At 45.5% G+C, this 25,545-nt stretch overlaps 1 protein-coding gene and 1 long non-coding RNA gene across 8 annotated transcripts in view; one reads left to right on the forward strand and one right to left on the reverse strand.

The window, feature by feature from the left end:
* The window catches only part of DGKB (diacylglycerol kinase beta), an 849,394-nt gene that overhangs the window by 193,543 nt on the left and 630,306 nt on the right, over positions 1-25,545 (reverse strand). For all 7 annotated transcript variants that reach the window (XM_068235094.1, XM_068235095.1, XM_068235097.1 and 4 more), the window contains one exon: positions 2,101-2,191. In XM_068235094.1, coding sequence (XP_068091195.1) covers positions 2,101-2,191 — 91 coding nt within the window. The remainder of the gene's footprint in view (positions 1-2,100; positions 2,192-25,545) is intronic.
* Positions 8,035-11,966, forward strand: LOC137517982 (uncharacterized). Its single transcript, XR_011020722.1, has 3 exons — positions 8,035-8,078; positions 10,544-10,630; positions 11,759-11,966. It is a non-coding gene; the product is annotated as an uncharacterized lncRNA (long non-coding RNA).

Here is a 25,545-nt window from a genome sequence, read left to right on the forward strand (position 1 = left end):
CATAAAGAATGACTGGAGAGAATAATAGTGGAATTATAACCTATTGAAGGAGTTGAAAAATCTGAAACTTAACTAAAAGTCAGAAACAGGCTGCCTGCACGTGGAATTGATATGGCTCTGTAAAGTTTATAAGCTATAGTCGTGCTATACACCAGCGGTTCCGGATGTAAGCCTGGCTTCAGGGCATAAAGAGATCATTTACATATTCAGTAGCGGTGCATTGTGGGAAACCACAGATGTTCACTTAAAGCTGAATTATTGCAAATACCTTCTGTTTTAGGAAGGCAAATCACAATAAGCATTGCGTTTATAAGTCATTAAAATCTTGCATTCTAAACTGGCTATCTATTAGTGGTGACTAAAGACCAATTGTAGGCAAGGACAGTTCTAGTATTGAATCTCACACTCCAACAAATAATAAGCTAGTAAGTTGAGGTATCCTTCTCCTACCTACAGAAAATTAGTATAAATTACACAACCCCACAAAACTCCAACATGTTTTGCCCCCTCAAACCCCTTTGTCAGGGTTACAACGTGCTAACAGTGCCAGAGTGCAATGCATGTGCAAGCTACATCACAAATAAATATACATTTCAGACACAACATGTAGCCTCCCGCTACTATAGAGAAGGAGGTAGGAGCAGGATACCTCAACTTACTAGCCAATTGTTGGGGTTAAAGATTTAATAGAATACAAGGTTTTAAAGACTAATAAAAAAAAAGTTAGGTTCTAGCTTTTTTAACTACTTTATTAGATTATAACCCCAGTGTTATTTGAATTCTGCATGTGGCAGCTTGGACAAAAGCAAAAAACAAAAAACAGTGTTGGGGATAAAGCGAGAGAAATCTCTTCCTCTTTTTCTGTTTCTTCTTTTTCCTTCTTTTTCCTCTTCTTTTTTCTGTTTCTTTTTAGCCCTGAGAACACTATTAACAGTCTATTAACAATAAAGTGGACAAGGGCCAGGCCCGGTCTGTCCATGATGCCAAGTGAGGCGACTTCTTCAGGCGGTAGAAGTCTGGGGGCAGCACCAGGAGGAAACAGGAAGTGAAGAGATTGCCTGGCCAACCTGTACCTAGCTACCAACACTTGGGACACCTATAACTGGCTACCTACCTATACCAAGGGTGTTTTTTGAGGGACTCACGACAGCTACAAAGTGCAGTGCAAATTGTTGGGTGCTGTGCGATCATTCCATGATGATAAGAAAAAAATGCAAAAATGTTGTTGATTTTTTATTAATAAAATAAAAAAATTGCAGCGGCAATCAGATACCACCAAAATAAAGCTCTATTGGTGAGAAGAAAAGGGGGTAAAATTCATTTGGGTGCAAAGTTGAGTGACCGAGCAATAAATCAGTAAAGTTGTGAAGTGCGGAACTGTAAAAAATGGCCTGGTCACTAGGGGGGTATAAAGCTCTGGTCCGTAAGTGGTTAAAGGGAAGGTTCACGCTGCACATAAAAAAAAAAAAACTGCACTCACCTGGGGCTTCTTCCAGCTCCTGGCAGTCGATTGGTGCCCTCGTAGCAGCTCCTCTCCCTCCCGGCATCCATTGGTGAAGAAGCCGACCTCGCCAGGTCGGCTTCCAGGTCGGCTTCTGTGCGCTCCACGGCATGGGGGTCACGTGGTGTAGGGACGTCATCAGGTCTCTACTGCACAGACGCAGAACTACTGCACCTGCACAGTAGAGACCCGATGACGTCACGTACATCACGTGACCCGCTCCGTGGACCGCACATGACACCGACCCGGAAGCCAACCTGGCGAGGTCGGCTTCTTCACCGCTGGACGCCAGGAGGGAGAGGAGCTACTACGAGGGCACCGATCGACTGCCAGGAGCTGGAAGAAGCCCCAGGTGAGTGCAGTTTTTTTTATGCGCAGCGCGGATCTTCCCTTTAAAGAGAAGATGAAAATGTATCTCCTAGGAGAAAACTCAGGAGAAAACAATAATTGCATATGGACCAAAGTGAATTAAATACTGTAAGAGCCGTAATCTCAAGAAAAAGAATAAACAAGCAAACAAACGAACACACAAAACCCTCCCAATGTTTTTGTACCCTGTAAAGCAGTGTTTGCATGCGGTGAGAAACGCTGTGACTTACTTCAATCTCAATTGCCTCGTGAAGCTTTTTGCATGTTGCAGAGAAAGTTTCAGACGTCCCAAATTCAAAGTACCAAAACTTATTCTTCATCCTGAAATAGAAAAAAAGATTGCACGTTATTTATTGTTTATTATTCTATATTATATTACAAATCCTACTTGCAATTTCTTTTGAACATTCGTTCAAGAGAATCATGAAAAAGATGCCACAAATATGATTCAGGAAATATAAACGGAGTATTTGAAACTGATCGGACTTAGTTACTGATTAAGTAGCGCAGCTGTGTGTATGCCTACAGCGAATAGACGTTTACTCAAATCATCGCATGGAGTTTTGCGCATGAGGCACTAAAGCACAATAACTTATGTTGTCCTTTCATGCACTATTTCAGTAACATAAGAGGCAGCCATAATGTCCCCATATAACAGCTGCAGACGTCAGACATTCATACTACACGTGTAGTCATAATTAGGGATGATCGGAAGATGCAATTTCCGATATCGCTGTAATTCCGCCTTCTGTTATAATGAAATTCCGCTACATTCTGGCGGTTTCCTGTGGTGTTCCGCGGAATTCCGCATTCCGGCGGAACAATTTCCACAATGTTAAAGGGAACCTAATGGATGTTTCCTTTTAAACAAATACCAGTTCACTGGCAGTCATGCTAATAACTTTGGCTTTAGTGGTGGCTGAATCACGATCCTGATTTCAATTTTTTTTTTGGAGCAGCAGGAGTTGTCGTAGGCCATGGGACCTAGAGGTGGTTCCACGGCAGTCATTACAATTTTTGTTTGGAGCAGCAGGAGTTGTTGTAGGCCATGGGACCTAGTGGCGGTTCCACAGCAGTCATTACAATTTTTGTTTGGAGCAGCAGGAGTTGTCGTAGGCCATCGGACCTAGAGGTGGTTCCACGGTGGTCATTATAAGTTTGGTTTGGATCAGTAGGAGTTGTCGCGTAGGCCATGGGACCTAGTGGTGGTTCCATGGCAGTCATTACAATTTTTGTTTGGAGCAGCAGGAGTTGTCGTAGGCCATGGGACCTAGAGGTGGTTCCACGGCGGTCATTATAAGTTTGGTTTGGATCAGCAGGAGTTGTCGCGTAGGCCATGGGACCTAGTGGTGGTTTCACGGCAGTCATTACAATTTTTGTTTGGAGCAGAAGGAGTTGTCGTAGGCCATCGAACCTAGAGGTGGTTCCACGGCGGTCATTATAAGTTTGGTTTGGATCAGCAGGAGTTGTCGCATAGGCCATGGAACCTAGTGGTGGTTCCACGGCAGTCATTACAATTTTTGTTTGGAGCAGCAGGAGTTGTCGTAGGCCATGGGACCTAGAGGTGGTTCCACGGCGGTCATTATAAGTTTGGTTTGGATCAGCAGGAGTTGTCGCGTAGGCCATGGGACCTAGTGGTGGTTTCACGGCAGTCATTACAATTTTTGTTTGGAGCAGCACGAGTTGTTGTAGACCATGGGACCTAGTGGTGGTTCCACGGCAGTCATTACAATTTTTGTTTGGAGCAGCAGGAGTTGTCGTAGGCCATGGGACCCAGAGGTGGTTCCACGGCGGTCATTATAAGTTTGGTTTGGATTAGCAGGAGTGGTCGCATAGGCCATGGGACCTAGTGGTGGTTCCACGGCAGTCATTACAATTTTTGTTTGGAGCAGCAGGAGTTGTCGTAGGCCATGGGACCTAGAGGTGGTTCCACGGCAGTCATTATAAGTTTGGTTTGGATCAGTAGGAGTTGTCGCGTAGGCCATGGGACCTAGTGGTGGTTCCACGGCAGTCATTACAATTTTTGTTAGGAGCAGCAGGAGTTGTCGTAGGCCATGGGACCTAGAGGTGGTTCCACGGCGGTCATTATAAGTTTGGTTTGGATCAGCAGGAGTTGTCGCGTAGGCCATGGGACCTAGTGGTGGTTTCACGGCAGTCATTACAATTTTTGTTTGGAGCAGAAGGAGTTGTCGTAGGCCATGGGACCTAGAGGTGGTTCCACGGCGGTCATTATAAGTTTGGTTTGGATCAGCAGGAGTTGTCGCGTAGGCCATGGGACCTAGTGGTGGTTTCACGGCAGTCATTACAATTTTTGTTAGGAGCAGCAGGAGTTGTCGTAGGCCATGGGACCTAGAGGTGGTTCCACGGCGGTCATTATAAGTTTGGTTTGGATCAGTAGGAGTTGTCGCGTAGGCCATGGGACCTAGTGGTGGTTCCATGGCAGTCATTATAATTTTTGTTTGGAGCAGCAGGAGTTGTCGTAGGCCATGGGACCTAGAGGTGGTTCCACGGCGGTCATTATAAGTTTGGTTTGGATCAGCAGGAGTTGTCGTGTAGGCCATGGGACCTAGTGGTGGTTTCACGGCAGTCATTACAATTTTTGTTTGGAGCAGAAGGAGTTGTCGTAGGCCATCGAACCTAGATGTGGTTCCTCGGCGGTCATTATAAGTTTGGTTTGGATCAGCAGGAGTTGTCGCATAGGCCATGGAACCTAGTGGTGGTTCCACGGCAGTCATTACAATTTTTGTTTGGAGCAGCAGGAGTTGTCGTAGGCCATGGGACCTAGAGGTGGTTCCATGGCAGTCATTACAATTTTTGTTTGGATCAGCAGGAGTTGTGGCGTAGGCCATGGGACCTAGTGGTGGTTCCACGACAGTCATTACAATTTTTGTTTGGAGCAGCAGGAGTTGTTGACGCATCATCAGTACAAGCTGCATTCACTAGAGCGAGATGTGCGGCGGTGAAGAGGTCGGCTATCCCTGCGGACGCTGCTGGAGAGGTAAGAGCCTGCAGCAGTGCTACACTGTATTCATTTAAACATCATGTAGGGACACATGCTAGTAGCGGGGACAAGTGATGATTGTAATCTGAGAACTAAGATTACGCAAAATTACGCATAAAGTTTTGCAATTATGCATACATGTAATTACAAATTCGTACTTTAATTGACTTTGTGTAATTATTCATAATTTCGCATCAATTTCCGCATCATTTTGTGCCGACTTTGGTGGTGATTGAATAGCAAAGTCCCTATACATGCAATTGCTACCAAAATTGCTACAAATGTTACAGAAAGTATTGGGCACAAGTCTAAAACATTTTTTTTCAAAAAGGCCTTGTAGTTTTTGAGAAAATAGACTTTAAAAATGCAAAGAAAAAATGGTTTTTAAACCTAGAAAAATGAAAGTTTAAAAAACTTTTTAGTATTTTTAAAATTGATTTTCTCAAAATCTACAAAGTCTTTTTGAATAATTATTTTTGTAACTTGTACCCACTAGTCTTCTTAACATATGTAGCAATTTTGGTAGCAATGGCATGTATGTGGGATTTGCTATTCACCGCCAAAGTCGGCACAAAATGACGCATAAATTACGCGTCAATTTATGCATAATTACGAATGGGAGCTATTAACTACGAAATTGCTTACACTGTTCCCCCGAAATTATGCATAACGATTACGTTGCGTAATTGCATATTAAGATGCGTAATTTCTGCACATCACTAGTGGGGACTTGGGGGAGAGAAGCGGGGACACGGGTATATAGCGAGGGACCAGGCGGAGATAGTGGGGACACAGGGGAAGACCATGGACACATGGGAGATAATGGGGATGCCTGGGAACAGAGGGTGTACATCTGGGATGACAGAAGGGGGGCCTGGGGACAGAAGGGGGCACCTGGGGAAAGAAGGGGGGACACCTGCCTGGGAGGACAGAAGGGAGAACCTAGGGACAGCAGGGGGACCTGGGAACAGAAGGGGGGACATCTGGGAGGACAAAAGGGGGGACCTGGGGACAGAAGGGGGGACCTGGGAACAGAAGGGGGGATATCTGGGAGGACAAAAGGGAGAACCTGGGGACAGAAGGGGGGACCTGGGAACAAAAGGGGGGACACCTGGGAGGACAGAAGGGGGGACCTGGGGACAGAAGGGGGACACCTGGGACAGCAGGAGCGGACACCTAGGGACAATGGGGGACACCTAGGGACAAAAGGGGACATCTGGGAGGACAGAAGTGGACATAGGTGGATACCAACTGGGGAAGAACATAAGACGCTCCTGGAACATGGACGCACCAGGTTTAGTATATAATTTTTTTCCCTGTTTTTTCCCCTCCATACCTAGGTGCTTCTTATATTCTGGAGCAGTGGCGTAACTAGAAATCACTGGGCCCCCCAGCAAAACTTTGGATGCCCCCCTCCTCAACTGTCATTGCTGGAGGAGGGAGCGCTGATGGTAGCCCATGGTGAGGGAGGGGGTGTCGGGCCCCCCTCCCCGCTGCTGTTTGTTCCTGCTTCTGCCCCTTCCTGTGCTGCGCCCCCACCTTTCCCTAAGAATGGCCCTGGAGGGCCCCAGAGCCCCCCCTTAGGCTTCTAAGGGCCCCTGCGGAGGCATCCCTTGCAGGGGCTATTGTTACGCTCCTGTTCCGGAGCATCTCATATGGCGAAAAATACGGTACTTGTCCTACTAAGAAATTGCCTGAAGACCCTTTCTGTTTTCAAGTATAGCAAGAGTTAAAAAAAAGTGGTGTTATCTATGTAAAGGAGCCTGTCGAACAGCTTATCAAATTCAGTCTTTTTCCTGAAAAGTAGTCCACTTCTACAGCAGAACTGTCATAGATGTGACCTCTGCAACTTCTGATTTGGGGTCCTTAAGATGGTTAAGTCCTTAGACGATTGGCCAGAGTGCGGGCCTTTAAACAGTCATCCGATGCCATGTTAACTGCGATCACAGAAAATCTCTGAATGACCATTGTTACTATCATGCATTTTGTACCCTGGCTGATCATTCTTCCTGTTTCATCCAAGGACAAGAAAAATATTAAACATGGTAATGAAGAGGTTCTGACACTCCATGAAATGCAGTATTTACCATCAATTCATGCCTTGTATTTCCTGCCAAGAACTAGCTGATCCGTGAGCTGTAACCTGTCCAGCACATGTGAGATCCTTGTGGTCTGGCAGTGTAATAGATTTCATAACAACAACTCTTACTTTGTCCTCCCGGCCTCTGAACGGGCCTCAGTATCTACAGCACACCATGATTGAGTCCAGTGTCCAGCTACCATTCTGTCCTCCTGATCTCTGAATGAGCCTCGGTATCTACAGCCCACCATGATTGAGTCTAGTGTCCAGCTACCATTCTGTCCTCCCGGCCTCTGAATGGACCTCAGTATCTACAGCCCACCATGACTGAGTCCAGTGTCCAGCTACCATTCTGTCCTCATGGCCTCTGAACGGGTCTCAGTATCTACAGCCCACCATGATTGAGTATGTCCAGCTACCATTCTGTCCTCCCGGCCTGTGAACAGGTCTCTGTATCTGTAGCACACCATGACTGGGTCCAGTGTCCAGCTACCATTCTGTCCTCAAGGCTGCTGAATGGACCTCAGTATCTGCAGCACACCATGACCGAGATCCAGGGTCCAGCTACCATTCTGTCCTCCCGATCTCTGAATGGGCCTCAGTATCTACAGCCCACCATGACTGCGTCCAATGTCCAGCTACTATTCTGTCCTCCTGGCCTCTGAACGGGCCTCAGTATCTACAGCCCACCATGACTGAGTCCAATGTCCAGCTACCATTCTGTTCTCCCAGCTGCTGAATGGACCTCAGTATCTGCAGCCCACCATGACTGAGGCCAATGTCCAGGCTGGACTACCATTGTGTCCTCACAGCCTCTGAACGGGACTCCGTATCTGCAGCCCACCATGACTGAGTCCAGAGTCCAGCTACCATTCTGTCCTCCCAACGGCTGTATGGACCTCAGTATCTGCAGCCCACCATGACTGAGGCCAATGTCCAACTACCATTTTGTCCTCCCTGCCTCTGAACGGGCTTCAGTATCTACAGCACACCATGCACCACTAAATCTCAGGGATGTGTTTATTTTCAAAACCACTTAGTGAATGGCAGTTGCTCTGTCCAACTGCCAAAAAAACTGTGTAGCGAGCAGAGAAGCTGGCCAGCATCATTGTTTAAATCCTTTTAAGGTAATAGCTTTATAAAGAATAAAAGCTTTGCTGAGAATTCCCTATGAAGAGATGGACTAGTCCAAAACCTGTCGCTTCTGTCAGATTTCTACTACCTACTGTAAGTGACAGCAACATAGGAGAAAAGTAATTTATGGCTCATTTTACTCTGGAAAAAATGTACTTCTTATTTGTCTATGTTTGCACATATGTTAAATTTTAAAAAATGTTCGCCATAGTGCCCCTTTAAGTATTTTCTTGCTTGTTGGTGATTGCTTTTTCCTAAGTGATACCAATGGCCTCAATTCACTAAGATCCTGCTGGAGATAATAAGGCAAGAGAAAACTTACCACCACACATAAATCTTGCCTTATTAAGGTGTAGAGAGAAGTTTTCACAGTGAGAGAGTTATAATTTATCTCTTCAGTCACTGGCGTAAGAATAGGGCCTGCAGCCCCTGCGGGGGGGCCCGGGCCCCCCTCTGGGCCATTTTGGGGGGCTGGAGGGGTCGCAGCATGAGGGGAAAGCCATGCTGCACTTCGGCGGGGAGGGGGGACGGTCCCCCACTCCCTCACCTCGGGCTCTCCCCTCTGCGCTCCCCTCCAGCATTGAATAGTTTGTGTATGCAGGCGGCGGGCAGTGGCAGATGCATAACTTCCGTGCGCTCCAGCATGGATGTTTCTCCCTCTACTGTCTAACGCGACTTCCTGTATACACAGGAAGTCGCGTCAGAGGCTACAGAGAGGAACATCTGCCGCTGCCCTCGCCTGCATACACAAACTATTCTACGCTGGAGGGGAGCGCAGAGGGGAGAGCCCGAGGTGAGGGAGTGGGGGACCGTCCCCCCTCCCCGCCGAAGTGCAGCATGGCTTTCCCCTCATGCTGCGACTCCTCCTGCCCCCCAAAACGGCCCGGGGCCCGCTTAGTATTTCTGCAGGGGGGCCCGGTGGGACCTTGTTACGCCCCTGTCTTCAGTCCTTAAGTTACCTCCTGTGTAGTTATTTTCACATGCAGGTAATTTACAGCCTGTCTTTAACTTTTGAATTCTGTAGTTATTTTAAGGATTGAAACGTTAACTTTATGCCTAGTACACACCATACAGTTTTATGTACGATTTTCTGTTAGATGTACCTGCCAGGTAGATAATTTCCAACATGTTGGAAATTATCTATCTAACCATCTATCTGCCGAGCAATTAGGCATTGTTCTACTCAGCAGGAGATCACCAGAAGACAGTGCACCAGAGATAATGACCAGTCTCTACCAGTACTTTACAGAAAATAATCTAATTACAGAAAATCTAACAGAAAAATCTAACAGAAAATTGTATGGTGTATACTAGGCATTATGCTGGGGATACACGGTACGTTTCTGTACCGTGTATCGACCACCAGCTGATCCGGCCAGCTGATAATATTCAGCTGGCCCGATCATGCCGCTCGACCCCCGCCCGCTCGATTCTCGCCGGTGGACAATGGCAATGAATTGGCGGGGACGAGTGGCAATCGATCCCCACGCTCGCGTGGCCGCTGGCTCGATCCGGCGCATAAAACGCGCCGTGTATGCCCGGCGTTAGAGATCTTTCCTTAACTTAAAGACAGAAGAGTAAACGTTAGGTTTGCCTGAGGTAAGTAGTTTAGTGAATACTACATGCCTTATCACCATGGTGATAACATTAGAAACAGTTCAAAAACTTTATTAAAGAAAGGAGATAAGCTTAGCAAATTGAGGCCACTGTCATACCTTGTCAATAAAATGCCTTTTTAAGGTAGCCATACACTGGTCGATTTGCCATCAGATCCGACCAACAGATAGATCCCTCTCTGATCGAATCTGATCAGAGAGGGATCGTATGGCTGCCTTTACTGCAAACAGATTGTGAATCGATATCAGCATGAAACCGATCACAATCTGTGGCGGTGCTGCCACTGCCCCCCCCCCCCGCATACATTACCTGATCCGGCCGGCGCGTGTCCCCTGGTCTCCGCTGTCCTGTCTCCATGCTCGACTCCTCCAGCTACACTGAACTTCCTGCCGGGGAGCACCGGCGTAACTACCAGGGATGCAACCCCATCTGCCGCAGGGGGGCCGGGGCGCTCCCTCCCCACCGATTGTGCGACCCCTCAGCCAAGTGTGGAACTGGCCACGGCATCTACTAGATGCCGGGCCAGTTCATAGCCCGCAGCCCCGGCAAGATGGCTGCCAAAGCCCTGCACTAGAGACTATTTGTGTCTCCAAAGTTGAAGAGAAATCGAGAGCCCAATATGGTGTAGTATGTCAAAATTGATTGGATAAATGAAACAGTGAGATGGTAATACTCACAAACACGGGTTACCACCTAGGCAACCACTCTGAATGTCAGCGCGGGAGATGTGCTGCTGGAGGATCGTCGGGGAGATGAGCGCCAGAGACCGGGATAGGAGACTTTTGTCTGGTAAATGAATTGGGTTTTTTTTACACGTCTTCTTTTTTTTTTTTTTTTGCAGGTGACTGCTGCCCACATAATGATTTTCAGGTGACTGCTGCCCTCATTGCAATTTTCTGGTGACCGCTGCCCACATAATGATTTTCAGGTGAATGTTGCCCACATAACGATTTTCAGGTGACTACTGCCCACATTGCGATTTTCAGGTGAATGCTGCCCACATTACGATTTTCTGGTGTCTGCTGCCCACATTGCGATTTTCTGGTGCCTGCTGCCCACATTGCGATTTTCAGGTGAATGCTGCCCACATTACGATTTTCAGGTAACCGCTGCCCACATTACGATTTTCTGGTGTCTGCTGCCCACATTGCGATTTTCTGGTGCTTGCTGCCCACATTACGATTTTCAGGTGAATGCTGCCCACATTATGATTTTCAGGTGGCCGCTGTCCACATTACGATTTTCTGGTGTCTGCTGCCCACATTACGAGTTTTCAGGTGACCGCTGCCCACATTACGATTTTCTGGTGTCTGCCGCCCACATTACGATTTTCAGGTGACCGCTGCCCACATTACGATTTTCTGGTGTCTGCTGCCCACATTGCGATTTTCTGGTGACTGCTGCCCACATTATGATTTTCTGGTGAATGCTGCCCACATTACAATTATTTTCTGGTGAAACATTGCTGCATTACGATTATCTTATGGTGAAATGCTGCCCCATTAGAATTATTCTATAGTGAAACACTGCCCTATTATGATTATTTGGCACCTATGGGGGGGGGGACGTCCAAATTTTCGCAGGGGGGCCCAGTGATTTCAAGTTACACCCCTGCGGGGAAGTTTAAACAGTAAAGGGCGCTCTACTGTTTAAACTTCCTGCCGGGACAGGAAGTTCAGTGAAGCTGGAAGAGCCGAGCACAGAGATGGGACAGCAGAGACCGGGGGACACGCGCCGGCCGGAGCAGGTAATGTATTGCCGCTAGCGTCGGTTGTCGGACATTCAAACGCCACTATCGACTGACTCCCGACCCTCCAGCAATCGAGCGAAATCTTACGCACGGACGGATCGACGGGAACAATTGATTTCGGACGGAAACCGATTGTTCGGTCAGTGTTTGCACAACGATTTCACAGCAGATTCGATCACAGTGATCGAATCTGCTGTATATCGGTGGGAAAATCGTTAGGAATATGGGCCCCTTAAAACCCCAGCAAGCAAGACAATACTTTTGACCGTAGTTTGTCATCTAGGTTTAATACTTTTTAAATTGCAGAATGCTGAAAAGTTGTTTTAAGGAGAAGATGAAAAAATGACCTCCTAGGAGAAACCTCAGGTGAGAAAGTGACTTGCATATGGGCCCTGGTCTCCTAGAGTGAACTGGGAGAAGACAAACATTCCACAGAGATCACCTGACAGGACTAAAGATGTGGCCACCTGTGATACATTTCAGGATGTAATTTGGGGTGTAGAAGGATTTTACAATGGGCATGAATATAGTAAAAAAAAATATTGTTACTCATTATTTCATACTCAGCAAAGTTCCTTCTTTACATTTTTGTTAAAGAGACACTGAAGCAAAAGAAAATGTTTTTACAATATAATGAATTGGTTATGTAGTACAGATAATTACTAGAACATTAGTAGCAAAGAAAATATTCTCATATTTTTATTTTCAGTTATATAGTGTTTTTTATAACATTGCATCATTCTATAATATGTGCAGTTTACACACTACTCAGCATTCTAAATGATTTTACAGAGCAGGCCAGTGAACTTTTCAACTGTCCTCTGCAGGAAAAAACAAATACAGTGACTGACACTTGAGATAACAAGCTTCAGAAGACAGAGCTCCCTGCCACTTTGAAAGTCGTAGAGCTCAATGGCTCTTTTGCATAGATAACAACTGGAGTTTCTTAACTCTTCCTGTACTGGAAACAATATTATGCTGGGAATACACGTTAAAGGTGGCCATACACTGGCCCGATTTGCGGCAGTTTCGACAGCAGATTCGATCACTGGGATCGAATCTGCTGCCAATCGTTCGCGCAACACGCACCCGCCGATCCGATTTCCTCCCGAAATCGGATCGGTCCGTCGATCGCGCCGTGCGGGAAATTACCCTCGATCGCGTCGCTAGCGGCGGCCGATCCGATCAGGTATACATTACCTGAGGCTGGCTCCCGGGCATCCCGTCCGTCACTGCTCCCGTCATGGCACCTCCGGCATCCTCGTATAACTTCCGCTGTCATGCCAGTGACAGCGGAAGTACAACTAGAGGGCGCTCTATTTGAACTTCCGCTGTCACTGGTGTGATAGCGTAAGTTCTATGCGGATGCCGGAGCCGGAGGTGCCACATGACGGGGACATCACGCCCGGGAGCCAGCCTCAGGTAATGTATACCGGCGGGGGGAGCGGCGGCAGCACCACCACAACAGATTGTGATCGGTTTCAGGCTGAAATCGATTCACAATCTGTTTGCAGGAAAGGCAGCCATACGATCCCTCTCTGATCAGATTCGATCAGATAGGGATCTGTCAGCTGGTCGATCTGATGGCACATCGACCAGTGTATGGCTGCCTTAAGTTTTTACTTTAGATAGATGGGTTCGATAGATAAATTCCAACCTGTTGGATGTGGTCGATTCTACTTTCGTTTCGATTCTCCTCATTCAAGTGAATGTAATTGATAAGAAAAGATAAGGAATCGAGAGGAGAATCGAGCAGTGAATCGAGAGTAGAATCGATCGAAAGCGAAAACGACGGCACAAACGAACGCAAAAACGCATCGTGTATTCCCAGCATTAGACTCATGTCTCTGCTCCTAATGTTTTATTTCTTAGTTGTACTACACATACAAATCATTATATCATATATTTTTTCACTCCAGTGTCTGTTTAAATGCATGCGTAACAATCACAGATCGGTAAAATGTCTGCGTTCCTGGTTTCTATGACACGTTCCTGTCGGGTTACATAAGATCGCTGTTACCCACAAAGAAACGCTCTTTGAGAAATGAGCTATGCGTGAGAGGTACGCAGGTCGCGGGCGTCGCCACGGGTGAAGCTCAGATCACCGTGTAGCTCTGGAGGACAGTTTAGAAGCTACTTATGCATGAAGCCAGCGAGTGTGTCGGGAAAGTTGGACGCCGTTCAGCGCCGAGGATGAATAGCTCTCTTTATTAGGCTTGCTTACTATGACTTCGCTGCAGTGTGATAAAATAAACACAGTCGAGGTTCACTGAGAGACTCTCTGGAAGGAACATTCCCTCTGGGTTCTGGAGGGACGTATCTCATTAAACACGCCGACTAGCGCTGAATTACAGAGCACCCGAATACATGCAGCGTCATGGGCTAGGCGTTTGGGGGAGTTTTGTTGCACGCTTATACATGTGTCGTGTAACTATAGACCTGGACTCAGTGCAGAGTGTAGAGAATGGAAAAGAGGCTGCATCTTGAAAGGAGCGGCAGGATGACCACAGTTTGTATTTCCTGCATATTTTCTGCAACTTCTTTCCCAAAGTCGCTTTTTGTTGCCTATTTTTTTAAAGCTGCAGTTTGGTAAAAACCTGTGCATTCTCTCTGATTCTCTGCCCCAGTGTTAGGTAGCCCCCCTCTCCAGCATTGGTAGCCAGATATGCCCCAAGTATAAGGAAGCCCTCTTTACAGAATAGATAGCCAGATGTGCCCCCAGTATTAGGAAGCCCCCCTCTCCAGTATAGATAGCCAGATATGCCCCAAGTATAAGGTAGCCCTCTCTTCAGAATAGATAGCCAGTTGTGCCTCCAGTATTAGTCAGCCCCCCTCCCCAGTATAGCTAGCCATATGTGCCTCCAGTACTGGGCAGCCCCCTCCCCTGTATAGATAGCCTGATGTGCCCACAGTATAAGGTAGCCCTCTCTACAGAATAGATAGCCAGATGTGCCCCCAGTATTAGGCAGCTTCCCTCCCCACTATAGGTAGCCATATCTGCCCTCAGAGCCATGCCCCCCAGGTTCCTCCCCCCCCCCCGGCCCCCTGTGCCAGCATTCATTGAGGGGGCAATTGCTACTCCCCTGTGCAGTACCAAGGCACATTACCAGGGTCTTGCAAGCTGTGGCTGCCTACCTCGGCTAATTTTGCAATGCCAGAACAGTGGTATAGTGGGCAGCACGGTGGCGTAGTGGGCAGCCCTCTCGCCTTGCAGTGCTGGGTACCCAGTTTGAATCCCAGCCAGATCAACATCTACAAGGAGTTTATATGTTCTCCCCGTGTCTGTGTGGGTTTCCTCTGGACACTTTGGTCTCCTCCCACACCCTAAAAACCATTCAGATAAGTTAATTGGCTTCCCCCTAAATTGGCCCTAGACTACGATACATACACTACATGATACATACATAGACATATGACTATGGTAGGGACTAGATTGTGAGCCCCTCTGAGGGACAGTTAGTGACAAGTGACAATATACTCTGTACAGCGCTGTGTAAAATGTCGGCGCTATATAAATACTTAAAGAGGAACTCCAGTGAACATTTTACTGCTGGCAGGTGGTGTAACTGCTGCATGCTTTTTTGGCAGTTGGAAACAGCTGTAAACAGCTATTTCCCACAATGCAGCAAGGTTCACAGACAGGAAACTGCCAAGAGTACGTACTCAGTTTCTTGTGGGAGGGGTTTCACCACAATATCAGTCATACAGCGCCCCCTGATGGTCTGTTTGTGAAAAGGAATAGATTTCTCATGGAAAAAGGGGTATCAGCTACTGATTGGGATAAAGTTCAATTCTTGGTCGGAGTTCCTCTTTAAATAAATAATAAAAAACCTGACAGACCTGACTACTGACAGACGCTTCAATAGAATATAACCAGAACGTTCAGTAACTAAAAACTAGTGACTCATGCAAGTATTTCATGTTAACATAAAAATACTGTATTTATCTGTTGCCCTGGCACATTTTAGTGCCTATAATAGCGGAATACTTTCGAATTAACCTCATTGAGAAACGAGGTGTATTTATACATTTCCTTTAAAAGAGATGACTCAATTCGCCAGTGAAGTGGTTTTAATTTCTAAATGCTTGTTGTTACCATCTATATATAACCCACTTCCTGTCTATTTTAACTGTTAGACAAAATAAATCGTCCTTCTGTTATGTGTGTGCCATGTTAGTGGCAGAGTGACAGGCGCGGTGTCACATAACGAAATAAGTTGTTCTTCGGCGAACAATAACTTAAAGTGCAACTGCAGTGAAATTAAAGAAAACCTGTAACTAAAAAAAAGTTCCCCTGGGGGGTACTCACCTCGGGTGGGGGAAGCCTCCGGATCCTATCGAGGCTTCCCCCGTCCTCCTGTGTCCCACGGCGGTCTCGCTGTGCCCCTCCGAACAGCGGGGATGTAAATATTTACCTTCCCGGCTTCAGCGCAGGCGCAGTATTGGCTCTCCGTTCAGAGATAGGCGGAAATAGCTGATCGCTGTTGGGCCGCTCTACCGCTCTAGGCTCAAGTCTCCTGCACCTGCAAGTCTCCTGCACCTGCAAGTCTCCTGCGCCTGCGTAGTAGAGCGGACTGGACAGAGATCGGCTATTTCCGCCTATCTCCGTGCTGAGAGCTGCAACAGCGCCCCCTCTGGATCCAGGAAAGGTAAATATATCAAGCCTTGTCAGGCTTGTCGAGCCTGGATTGCGGGAAACTTCGGGGGAGCCAGTGCTGGGTTCCCTGCAGCTACAGGGGAGGGGGAAGCCTCATTGGGACCCTGGGGCTTCTCCCTCCCAAGGTAAGTACCCCCCAGGGGACGTTTTTTGTATTACAAAGTCTCTTTAACATAATAAATAAAATTGCTTATTTTTTGACACTATTCAATTATAAATAATTTGAAATTTGAATTCTGAAATTTATCACTAGCCTTTAGCAGTGGCGTCACTAAGGGGGTGCAGTAGGGGCGGACCGCACCAGGTGTCACCAGCAAAAGGGAAGACACCAAGCTCCAGGGTAAGGGAGAGTGTGAATATAGACCAGGCTAGTGCTTGTACTGCTCCCTTCTGGCTGCTCTGTGTTGAGCTGATAATGGTGTTCAGAGGCCAACGGGGGGAGCCACCAAATGGAGAGGTTGGAGGTTCATGGGATAAAAGGGGCTGACACCATAAGTTTACGCACAAGGTAACGCTGGTTTCTAGTGTGAAACCGGCCTAAAATCATATCTCCCAACTTTCTGAGATCAGAAAAAGGGACACTTAAGCCACACCCCTAGCCATGCCCCCACCACACCCCTATTCATGCATACCATAAAGATTGCATAAGAAAAATATGTTGTTTTATAATTCAAACCACACTGGTCCTTTCTATCCTGGTTCTTTTTCCTTTATATTAACATTTTATTATATCAATTTAAATAATGGGAATAAAGTTGAGAGTCAATCAAACACATTTTTTTAGTAGAGAAATATATATATTTACATAAAAAGTCCTGAAAGAGGGACAAATGAGGAGGAAAGAGGGACAGAGGGACAGGGCTCCCAAAGAGGGACTGTCCCTAGTTGGGAGCTATGCTAAAATGTCAAATTAAAACGACATTAACTTGCATCAAACGAAATCAAAAGGTGGTAAATTGGTCCATTTGCCTTTTCGTAAACATCAGGATAACCTCAAATTTTGAAAATGAAATGAAAAAAAAGAAAGTGGTTGAAAAAAAGCAATAGTGATATTTACACCACTTCAGCCTTTTCAAATGTCCTGCTATACTAAGTCCTGGTTATCCGGAAGTCAACTAACCTGCAATCTTAACCAACCAGGGACATAGCAATAGCCATAGCAGCTGCTATGGGGCCCTGGAGCAGAGGGGGCCCAAGTGGTACCATTAACTTTCTTGTGTCTCTTCAACCTCTCTCAGCCTATAAACTGTGTGCAGTGTTGATTGCATGAGAATGTAAATTGCCCAATTAACTCATATAGAATAGGGGCAGGTGGCATTGCTTAACCACCCTGGCGTTATATTAAGATCGCCAGGGTGGCGGCGCAGCAGTATTTTTTGATTTTTTTAAACCATGTAGCTAGCCTAGCTACAGGATTCCTCCCTCCCAGTGGCGTCTTACTCACCTTTCCGATCGCTTCCGGCGCATTAGCCCATCCGGAAATCCCGTTCTGAATGGAATTTCTTGGAGGGCTTCCCCCGTCATCATGACAACGATCGTGATGACGTCTTCGAAGTCACTGATTGGCCAGGCTGTGCAGGGGTCTCGGGAGGGGGGGCCTTTACGCGATGGGTAGCGGCGCATCGGCGGCGAGGGGCAGCGATCGTCCCCCACACCCAGCTAGCAAAGTGCTAGCTGCGTGTTTTTTTAAAAAAAATTGTTAAAATCGGCCCAGTAGGGCCTGAGCGGCGCCATCTAGCGGTCATGGACGAGCTGAGCTCGTTTTAAAGGATACCCGAAGTGACATGTGACATGATGAGATAGACATGGGTATGTACAGTGCCAAGCACACAAATAACTAGGCTGTGTTCTTTTTTTTTTTTTTTTTCTTATCAGTGAGGGTCACACTGCAGTCACTTACTGTCTGAGTCAGGACTGAGTCAGCCACTTACATACCTGACATTTAACTCTTTCAGACAGATAAAGAAAAAAAAGGAAGACAGCCTAGTTATTTGTGTGCTAGGCACTGTACATACATATGTCTATCTCATCATGTTGTCACATGTCACCTCAGGTATCCTTTAAGAGTCCCTCCATCTTAAGGGATCCATGAAAATTTTGCTATGGGGCCCCATGATGATCTCTAGCTACCCCACTGTAACCAACCAGCACAAATTGCCGGAAGCACTCATAGTAGTGAAGGCCAACTTTTTAGGCTGCTTGAGGGCTTCCCTGCGCTTAAAGACTGGATCCACAGCTTTCCCAAGGTTACTATAATTTTAATTACTTTATTTAAACATTTGATACAGAGTTCATGCTATGTATATGCGGTATACTACTGTATAAGCTAGGCCTATTTTAAAATTGAGTCCCAAGCAACCAAAAAGCACACTTATCTAGCATCAGCAGATCCCCATCCATGCCGAGACTGAGACTCTACTGCAGGGATGGTCATAGTCAGTCAAATTCGCTACGCTGGAACTACGCGTAGTTTTACGCAATTACACTTCGCCAAACTACGGCTTTGAAATAAAATATTTGCTTCGTATGCATTTCGTAGACTATGCACTAAAATACGCAATTACGCGTAGTGCGAGGCGTAGTGTATGCGGATGCTTATGCCCGAATGCACAAAATTTTATGCATTAATTCCTCTGTAATCGCTTATCCTGGGAACTCTTCTATGCGTACATTCCCCTTTCCAATGCGTACATTTGTAAGCATACAATCGCACGCGGAAAATTACACGCGAGTAACGCATTCGTAGTTCATTATGCAATACACATGTTAACTACGCACAATGGGCTTAAGATACGCGTAGCGGTACTCAGCTACGTGTAAATTCGTGAGCGTAGTTTTGAAACTTCACCTACAAACTACGATGCGTAAATGCGAGCTACGATGCGTAAATTCGCACTGGCGTAGTTTCTGCTCATCCCTTCTCTACTGTATTTTGCATTTATATAGATATTCAGAGGAGCTCACACTCTAATCCTACCATAGTCATAGTCTAATGTCCTACCATATTATTATTATGTATTTATATAGCACTGACATCTTCTGCAGCACTGTACAGAGTACATAGTCATGTCGCTGACTGTCCTCAGAGGAGCTCACACTCTAATCCTACCATAGTCATAGTCTAATGTCCTACCATATTATTATTATGTATTTATATAGCACTGACATCTTCTGCAGCACATTACAGAGTACATAGCCATCTCACTGACTGTCCTCAGAGGAGTTCACAATCTAATCCTACCATAGTCATAGCCTAATGTCCTACCATATTATTATTATGTATTTATTTAGCACTGACATCTTCTGCAGCACTGTACAGAGTACATAGTCATGTCGCTGACTGTCCTCAGAGGAGCTCACAATCTAATCCTACCATAGTCATAGCCTAATGTCCTACCATATTATTATTATGTATTTATATAGCACTGACTTCTTCTCCAGCACTGTACAGAGTACATAGCCATGTCACTGTCCTCAGAGGGGGCTCACAATCTTATCCCTTCCTTAGTTGTAGTCAAATGTCTTGCCATATTATTATTATGTTTTTACAGAGCACTGGCATCATCTGCAGAACTTCACAGAGTACATAGGCATGTCACTGACTGCCATCAAAGGAGCTTACAATCTAATCCTACCATAGCCATAGTCTAATGTCCTACCATACTATTATTATGTATTTATATTGCACATCTTGCGCAGCACTTTACAGAGTACATAGTCATGTCACTAACTGTCCTCAGAGGAACTCCCAATCTACCCTTACCATACTTATAGTTTAATGTCCTACCATACTATTATTAAGTCTTTTTATAACACTGACATCTTAGCCAGCTCTGTACAGAGTACATAGTCATGTCCCCACCATTGTCATAGTCTAATGTCCTGCCATATTATTATTGTTATGTATTTATATAACACTGACATCTTCTGCAGCACTTTACAGAATACATAGTCATGTCCCTAACTGTCCTCAGAGGAGCTCACAATCTAATCCTACCATAGTCATAGTGTAATGAACTACCATATTATTATTATGTATTTATACAGCACTGTCATATTCTGCAGCACATTACAGAGTACATAGTCATGTCACTGACTGTCCTCAGAGGAGCTCACAATCTAATCCTACCATAGTCATAGTCTAATGTCCTACCATATTATTATTGTGTATTTATATAGCACTGACATCTTCTGCAGCACATTACAGAGTACATAGTCCTGTCACTGACTGTCCTCAGAGGAGCTCACACTCTAATCCTACCATAGTCATAGTCTAATGTCTTACCATATTAGTATTATTATGTATTTATATAGCACTGACATCTTCTGCAGCACATTACAGAGTACATAGTCCTGTCACTGACTGTCCTCACAGGAGCTCACACTCTAATCCTACCATAGTCATAGTCTAATGTCCTACCATATTATTATTATGTATTTATATAGCACTGACATCTTCTGCAGCACTGTACAGAGTACATAGTCATGTCACTGCCTGTCCTCAGAGGAGCTCACTCTCTAATCCTACCATAGTCATAGTCTAATGTCCTACCATATTATTATTATGTATTTATATAGCACTGACATCTTCTGCAGCACATTACAGAGTATATAGTCATGTCACTGACTGTCCTCACAGGAGCTCACACTCTAATCCTACCATAGTCATAGTGTAATGTCCTACCATATCATTATTATGTATTTATATAGCCCTGATATCTTCTGCAGCACATTACAGAGTACATAGCCATGTCACTAACTGTCCTCAGAGGAGCTCACAAGCTAATCCTACCATAGTCATAGTGTAATGTCCTTCCATATTATTATTATTATGTATTTATATAGCACTGACATCTTCTGCAGCACATTACAGAGTACATAGTCATGTCACTGACTGTCCTCAGAGGAGCTCACACTCTAATCCTACCATAGTCATAGTCTAATGTCCTACCATATTATTATTATGTATTTATATAGCACTGACATCTTCTGCAGCACATTACAGAGTACATAGTCATGTCACTGACTGTCCTCAGAGGAGCTCACAATCTAATCCTACCATAGTCATAGTCTAATGTCTCTTACATATTATTATTATTATTATTATTATTATTACTAAATTATTATCTGCAGGGAGGTTCAGTTAAAACAAAATAAAAATATAATAGAAATGATCTTAAAACATCCTGGATGTCTCATTCAAGCTTATTACCTACATACCATCCTGCACTCGAGCATCTGATCTGCAATGCCTCAAGTACCACAAGTACCTAGAATCTCTTGTGCAGGTTGTGGTCACGTGACCACTTTGACCTCCCTGGCGGTATTGACAGATATACACGTCAATGGAAAAACATGCTGAGAACAGTATTGGCATGCATACACGTCAATACTCTCCTGCACTGTATACTAGACCCTTGCTTGACACGTTTTGGCAAATTACAGGAAAAAAAAGTTTATGAAAATTAATTAGATCTCTTCTTGCACAGAAATCCTGGGGAAATTAAATGCCAGGGAGGCTAAACTGCCATCTGGGTAGAAAACTGAAAACACAGCACTCAAAAACAGTGATGAGCGAAAACGCCAATATTCTTTTCACATTAAAGAGACTCTGTAACAACAAAAACCTCCCCTGGGGGGTACTCACCTCGGGTGGGGGAAGCCTCCGGATCCTAATGAGGCTTCCCACGCCGTCCTCTGTCCCACGGGGGTCTCGCCGCAGCCCTCCGAACAGCCGGCGACTGTGCCGACTGTCAGTTCAATATTTACCTTTGCTGGCTCCAGCGGGGGCGCTGTGGCGACTTTCGGCACGGAAATAGACGGAAATACCCGATCTCCGTCGGGTCCGCTCTACTGCGCAGGCGCCGGAAACGTGCGCCTGCGCAGTAGAGCAGACCCGACGGCGATCGGGTATTTCCGCCTACTTCGGCGCCGACAGCCATCAGAGCGCCTGCGCAGGAGCCAGGAAGGTAAATATTACGTCACGGCTGTACGGAGGGCTACAGCGAGACCCCCGAGGGACGCAGGACGGCGTGGGAAGCCTCATTAGGATCCTGAGGCTTCCCCCACCCGAGGTGAGTACCCCCCAGGGGCCGTTTTGTCGTTACAGTTCCTCTTTAAGTTTCGCTAAAATAATGTTAAATTTGATTTTCAAGCAAAAATGCCATTGCAAATAAATTTTGTTATTCTGCAAATTTTTGGCAAAGTTTTGCAGTAAAAAAGTATAATTTTTTTAATTTTTTGCTGTAAAAATGTTCGCGCAAAAATACTGTTTTTATGAGTTTTCTCGATTTTTTGTGAATTTTTAGTGTAAAAATCTTGATTTTTTTTCATTTTTGCAAAACACAAAAATGTGAAAAATGCAAGCTTTTTCACGAAAAAATTCTCAAAATTGAAAAAAAAAACTATTTCAATGTGAAAATGACTTTGCTGAAAATTTGCAAGCAACTTAAAGGATATCAGAGCCAAACACCTAATCATTAAAAAAAATGTGGTGGTGGTGGGAGGGGTTCAGCAGTCACTTACCGCTCCCTCTGTTCAAAGATTTTTGCCTCCGCTCTCCCGTTATAGACCACGTTTACGGCTCCCGTCCAGCCTGTCCACTATTCAAATACTACACCCTCCGACATCACTTAGAAGTGGGCGTGTGCTCCTGTCTCCTCAGCATGAACTGCACAGGGCTGCGGAGAGTGCATGCTAGGACGTCAGCAAGACTGGAGCGCATCTGTGCCTTTAAGTGATGTCAGAGGGCGCAGTATTTGAATAGTGGACGGGAGCCATAAATGGGGCTAAAACGGGAGAGCGGAGGCAAAAATCTTTGAACAGAGGGAGCGGTAAGTGACTGCTGAACCGCTCCCACCACCACCACATGTTTTTTAAGTATTAGATGTTCAGCCCTGGTATCCTTTAACAACTATTCTAACCCTTCACAATGGGCCCCTTACAATTATATATGTAAAAAAAAGTTTCTCCCCCCCTCCACAGTAGGCTTTGAACTGGAAGTTGGAAACTGGGAGGAAGCTGATTACACAGTCTCAGAACAATAATAGCTTTAATAAACGCAATTTTCCGAGACGCACCGTGCGGCCGTTCTGTGGATCTGAATAAAGACGTGAGCGTGTTCAGGGCGATCGTGGACTCGCCAGGCCTTGCAGAAGCTTGATCCATGTCGATGTCTCAGAACAGTTGTAACTGATGAACTAATTCTACTTTTTAATTGGTCTTGTGGCTTTTGGCAAGCGTGTGTTTTGATAATTGAAGAGTCCAGCTTAAGCACCAGTGGAAAACTGTCTCTAACAAGCTCTCCGTGGTTACTAACTGCGCTCTAATTGAAGTGCTTGAACAAAATGTTACCAACCTGATTTGTACGCTGCACCGCGGCAAGATGCTGTATGAGCTGAATAAATATATGAATACTAAACACTGGTTTTAAGACCGCCGCGCATCCAAATGCATTGTATTCTGGAAAGACGGGGCGTTGAGATCGCAGCTGTGTCCTACGCAGCAAAAAATGCTTTAAAAAAAAGAAACTTATAAAATAAAGTCGTTATCTGCAAAACTAAATACGCTGAAGTACTTGAGCTGTCACAAGCTTAAAGAGATTCTCTGGCCAAAATGTCAACATTAAAAAAGTATTATTATTATTTGGTATTTGGTATTTACCATAGACATCGTCTAATGTCCTACCAAATTATTATTGTGTATTCACTGTATTTTTCGAAATATAAGACATACTTTTTCTCCCCCAAAAATGGGGAGAAAAAGTCCCTGCGTCTTATATTCCAAAGACAGGGAATACCCGACTTAAAGGGACTAAAAGGAGTAGCTAAAAACAAGTGCTAAATAAATTGTTTGCCTATATACCTGTTTGAGAGTCTTCATCACAGGTAGGACTGCATACTCTTACCTCTGTGAACTCCTATTATAGAGCTTAGTTGTGCAAAATCAAAGGGCGCCTTCGATTGTTGTATTGTCAATAGCTAAAAACAAAACCGGGACTTACCTGGGACCTTCTCCAGCCCACCATAGGTCAGGAGGTCCCCCGGCGTCCTCTTTGCTCCTCTCCCAGTCCCTCCGCAGAAATCACGACCGGCGACACCGGGGCCGAGTGTCGGGCTGACACTTCCTAAACGATGACGCTCGTCGTCATCACGCCGGCCGCTACGCGTCATCACGGCAGCCGGCGTGACAATACAGCACATGCGCGGGGACTACCTGCCTTGTCCCCGTGTGGTCAGCCTGCCCCCCACATGTTTCTACTCCTCCTGAGTAACAATAACGGCAGAGCAACTCACCTTATTATTGATTCCAGCACTGTGTGGTCCATTGTGTGGTCCTCCGCCTCCAGCATGTCAGCGCTACCCCTGCAGACATTTCTCGTTCCACGTGGCTTCCCCTAGTGATGGCTCCTGTTGATGTCATCAACAAGAGCCGTCACTAGGGGAAGCCGTGTGGAATGCGAGATATCTGCAGATCGCCGCTGCTGGAATAGCTAGGAAGGTGAGGAGCTCTGCCGCTAACTAGTCTTATACAGGTAGTCACGAACGCCCGACTTACGAACAACCCGCTGATACGAACGGCATGGATTCTATTTTTCCATGGGAACAAGTCAAATTTTTTTTTAAATTGGACTTTTCGTTTCGATTGATTTTAAAAAATTCAAAGAAAAAATGGCTTTTAAACTTGTATAAACAGGCACAGGGGACAGAGGTGAACCAGAGGCGGACACTGGAGGCACAGAGGAGGTACAGGGGACAGAGATGGCACAGTGTTCCGACTTGAGAACAGATTCAGGTTAAGAACGAACCTACCTGTTATAGGCCATGCTTCACTTCAACTTGGACACAACCAATTCAACCGAGATTACACATTAAAATATTTGGAAGAGTGTCCCCCCTCCATGGGGGTGAATTTTAATGTTTGCCATAGGCGCTGTTTTCCTTAGATACGCCTCTGTAGATAAGTTAATATCCAGCCTATGAATAGTGATGATTGTAATTGGCTAATTACGATTACGTAAAATTCAGCATAGATTTTCGCAATTATGCCTATACGTAACTACGATTTGTACGTTCACTTGAAGTCGTATAATCATTCATAATTTCACATAAATTTTCATGCAATTTTTGTGTAATTTCATGCCGACTTTATCGGCAAATAGCAAAGCCCTAATACATACTTTTTTGTCTTGTACCCACTAGTCTCTTTAACATATGTGGCAATTTTGGTGTCAATAGCATGTATGGGAGCTTTGCTATTAATCGCTAAGTCGACACGAAATGATGCAAAAATTAAGGGAAAATTTACGTAAAAATTACGAATGAGTACACTTAGCGCTTACCTCCCACAGAAGCTGCTGGTTAATTTCTACAGATGCACTATAGAAAGCGTTCTGACCAATTGCATGACGGCCTGGTACAACAGCTGCACGAAGGCT

The sequence above is a fragment of the Hyperolius riggenbachi genome, chromosome 5 (assembly GCF_040937935.1).
Source record: "Hyperolius riggenbachi isolate aHypRig1 chromosome 5, aHypRig1.pri, whole genome shotgun sequence".
In the NCBI taxonomy this organism is placed as follows: Eukaryota; Metazoa; Chordata; class Amphibia; order Anura; family Hyperoliidae; genus Hyperolius; species Hyperolius riggenbachi.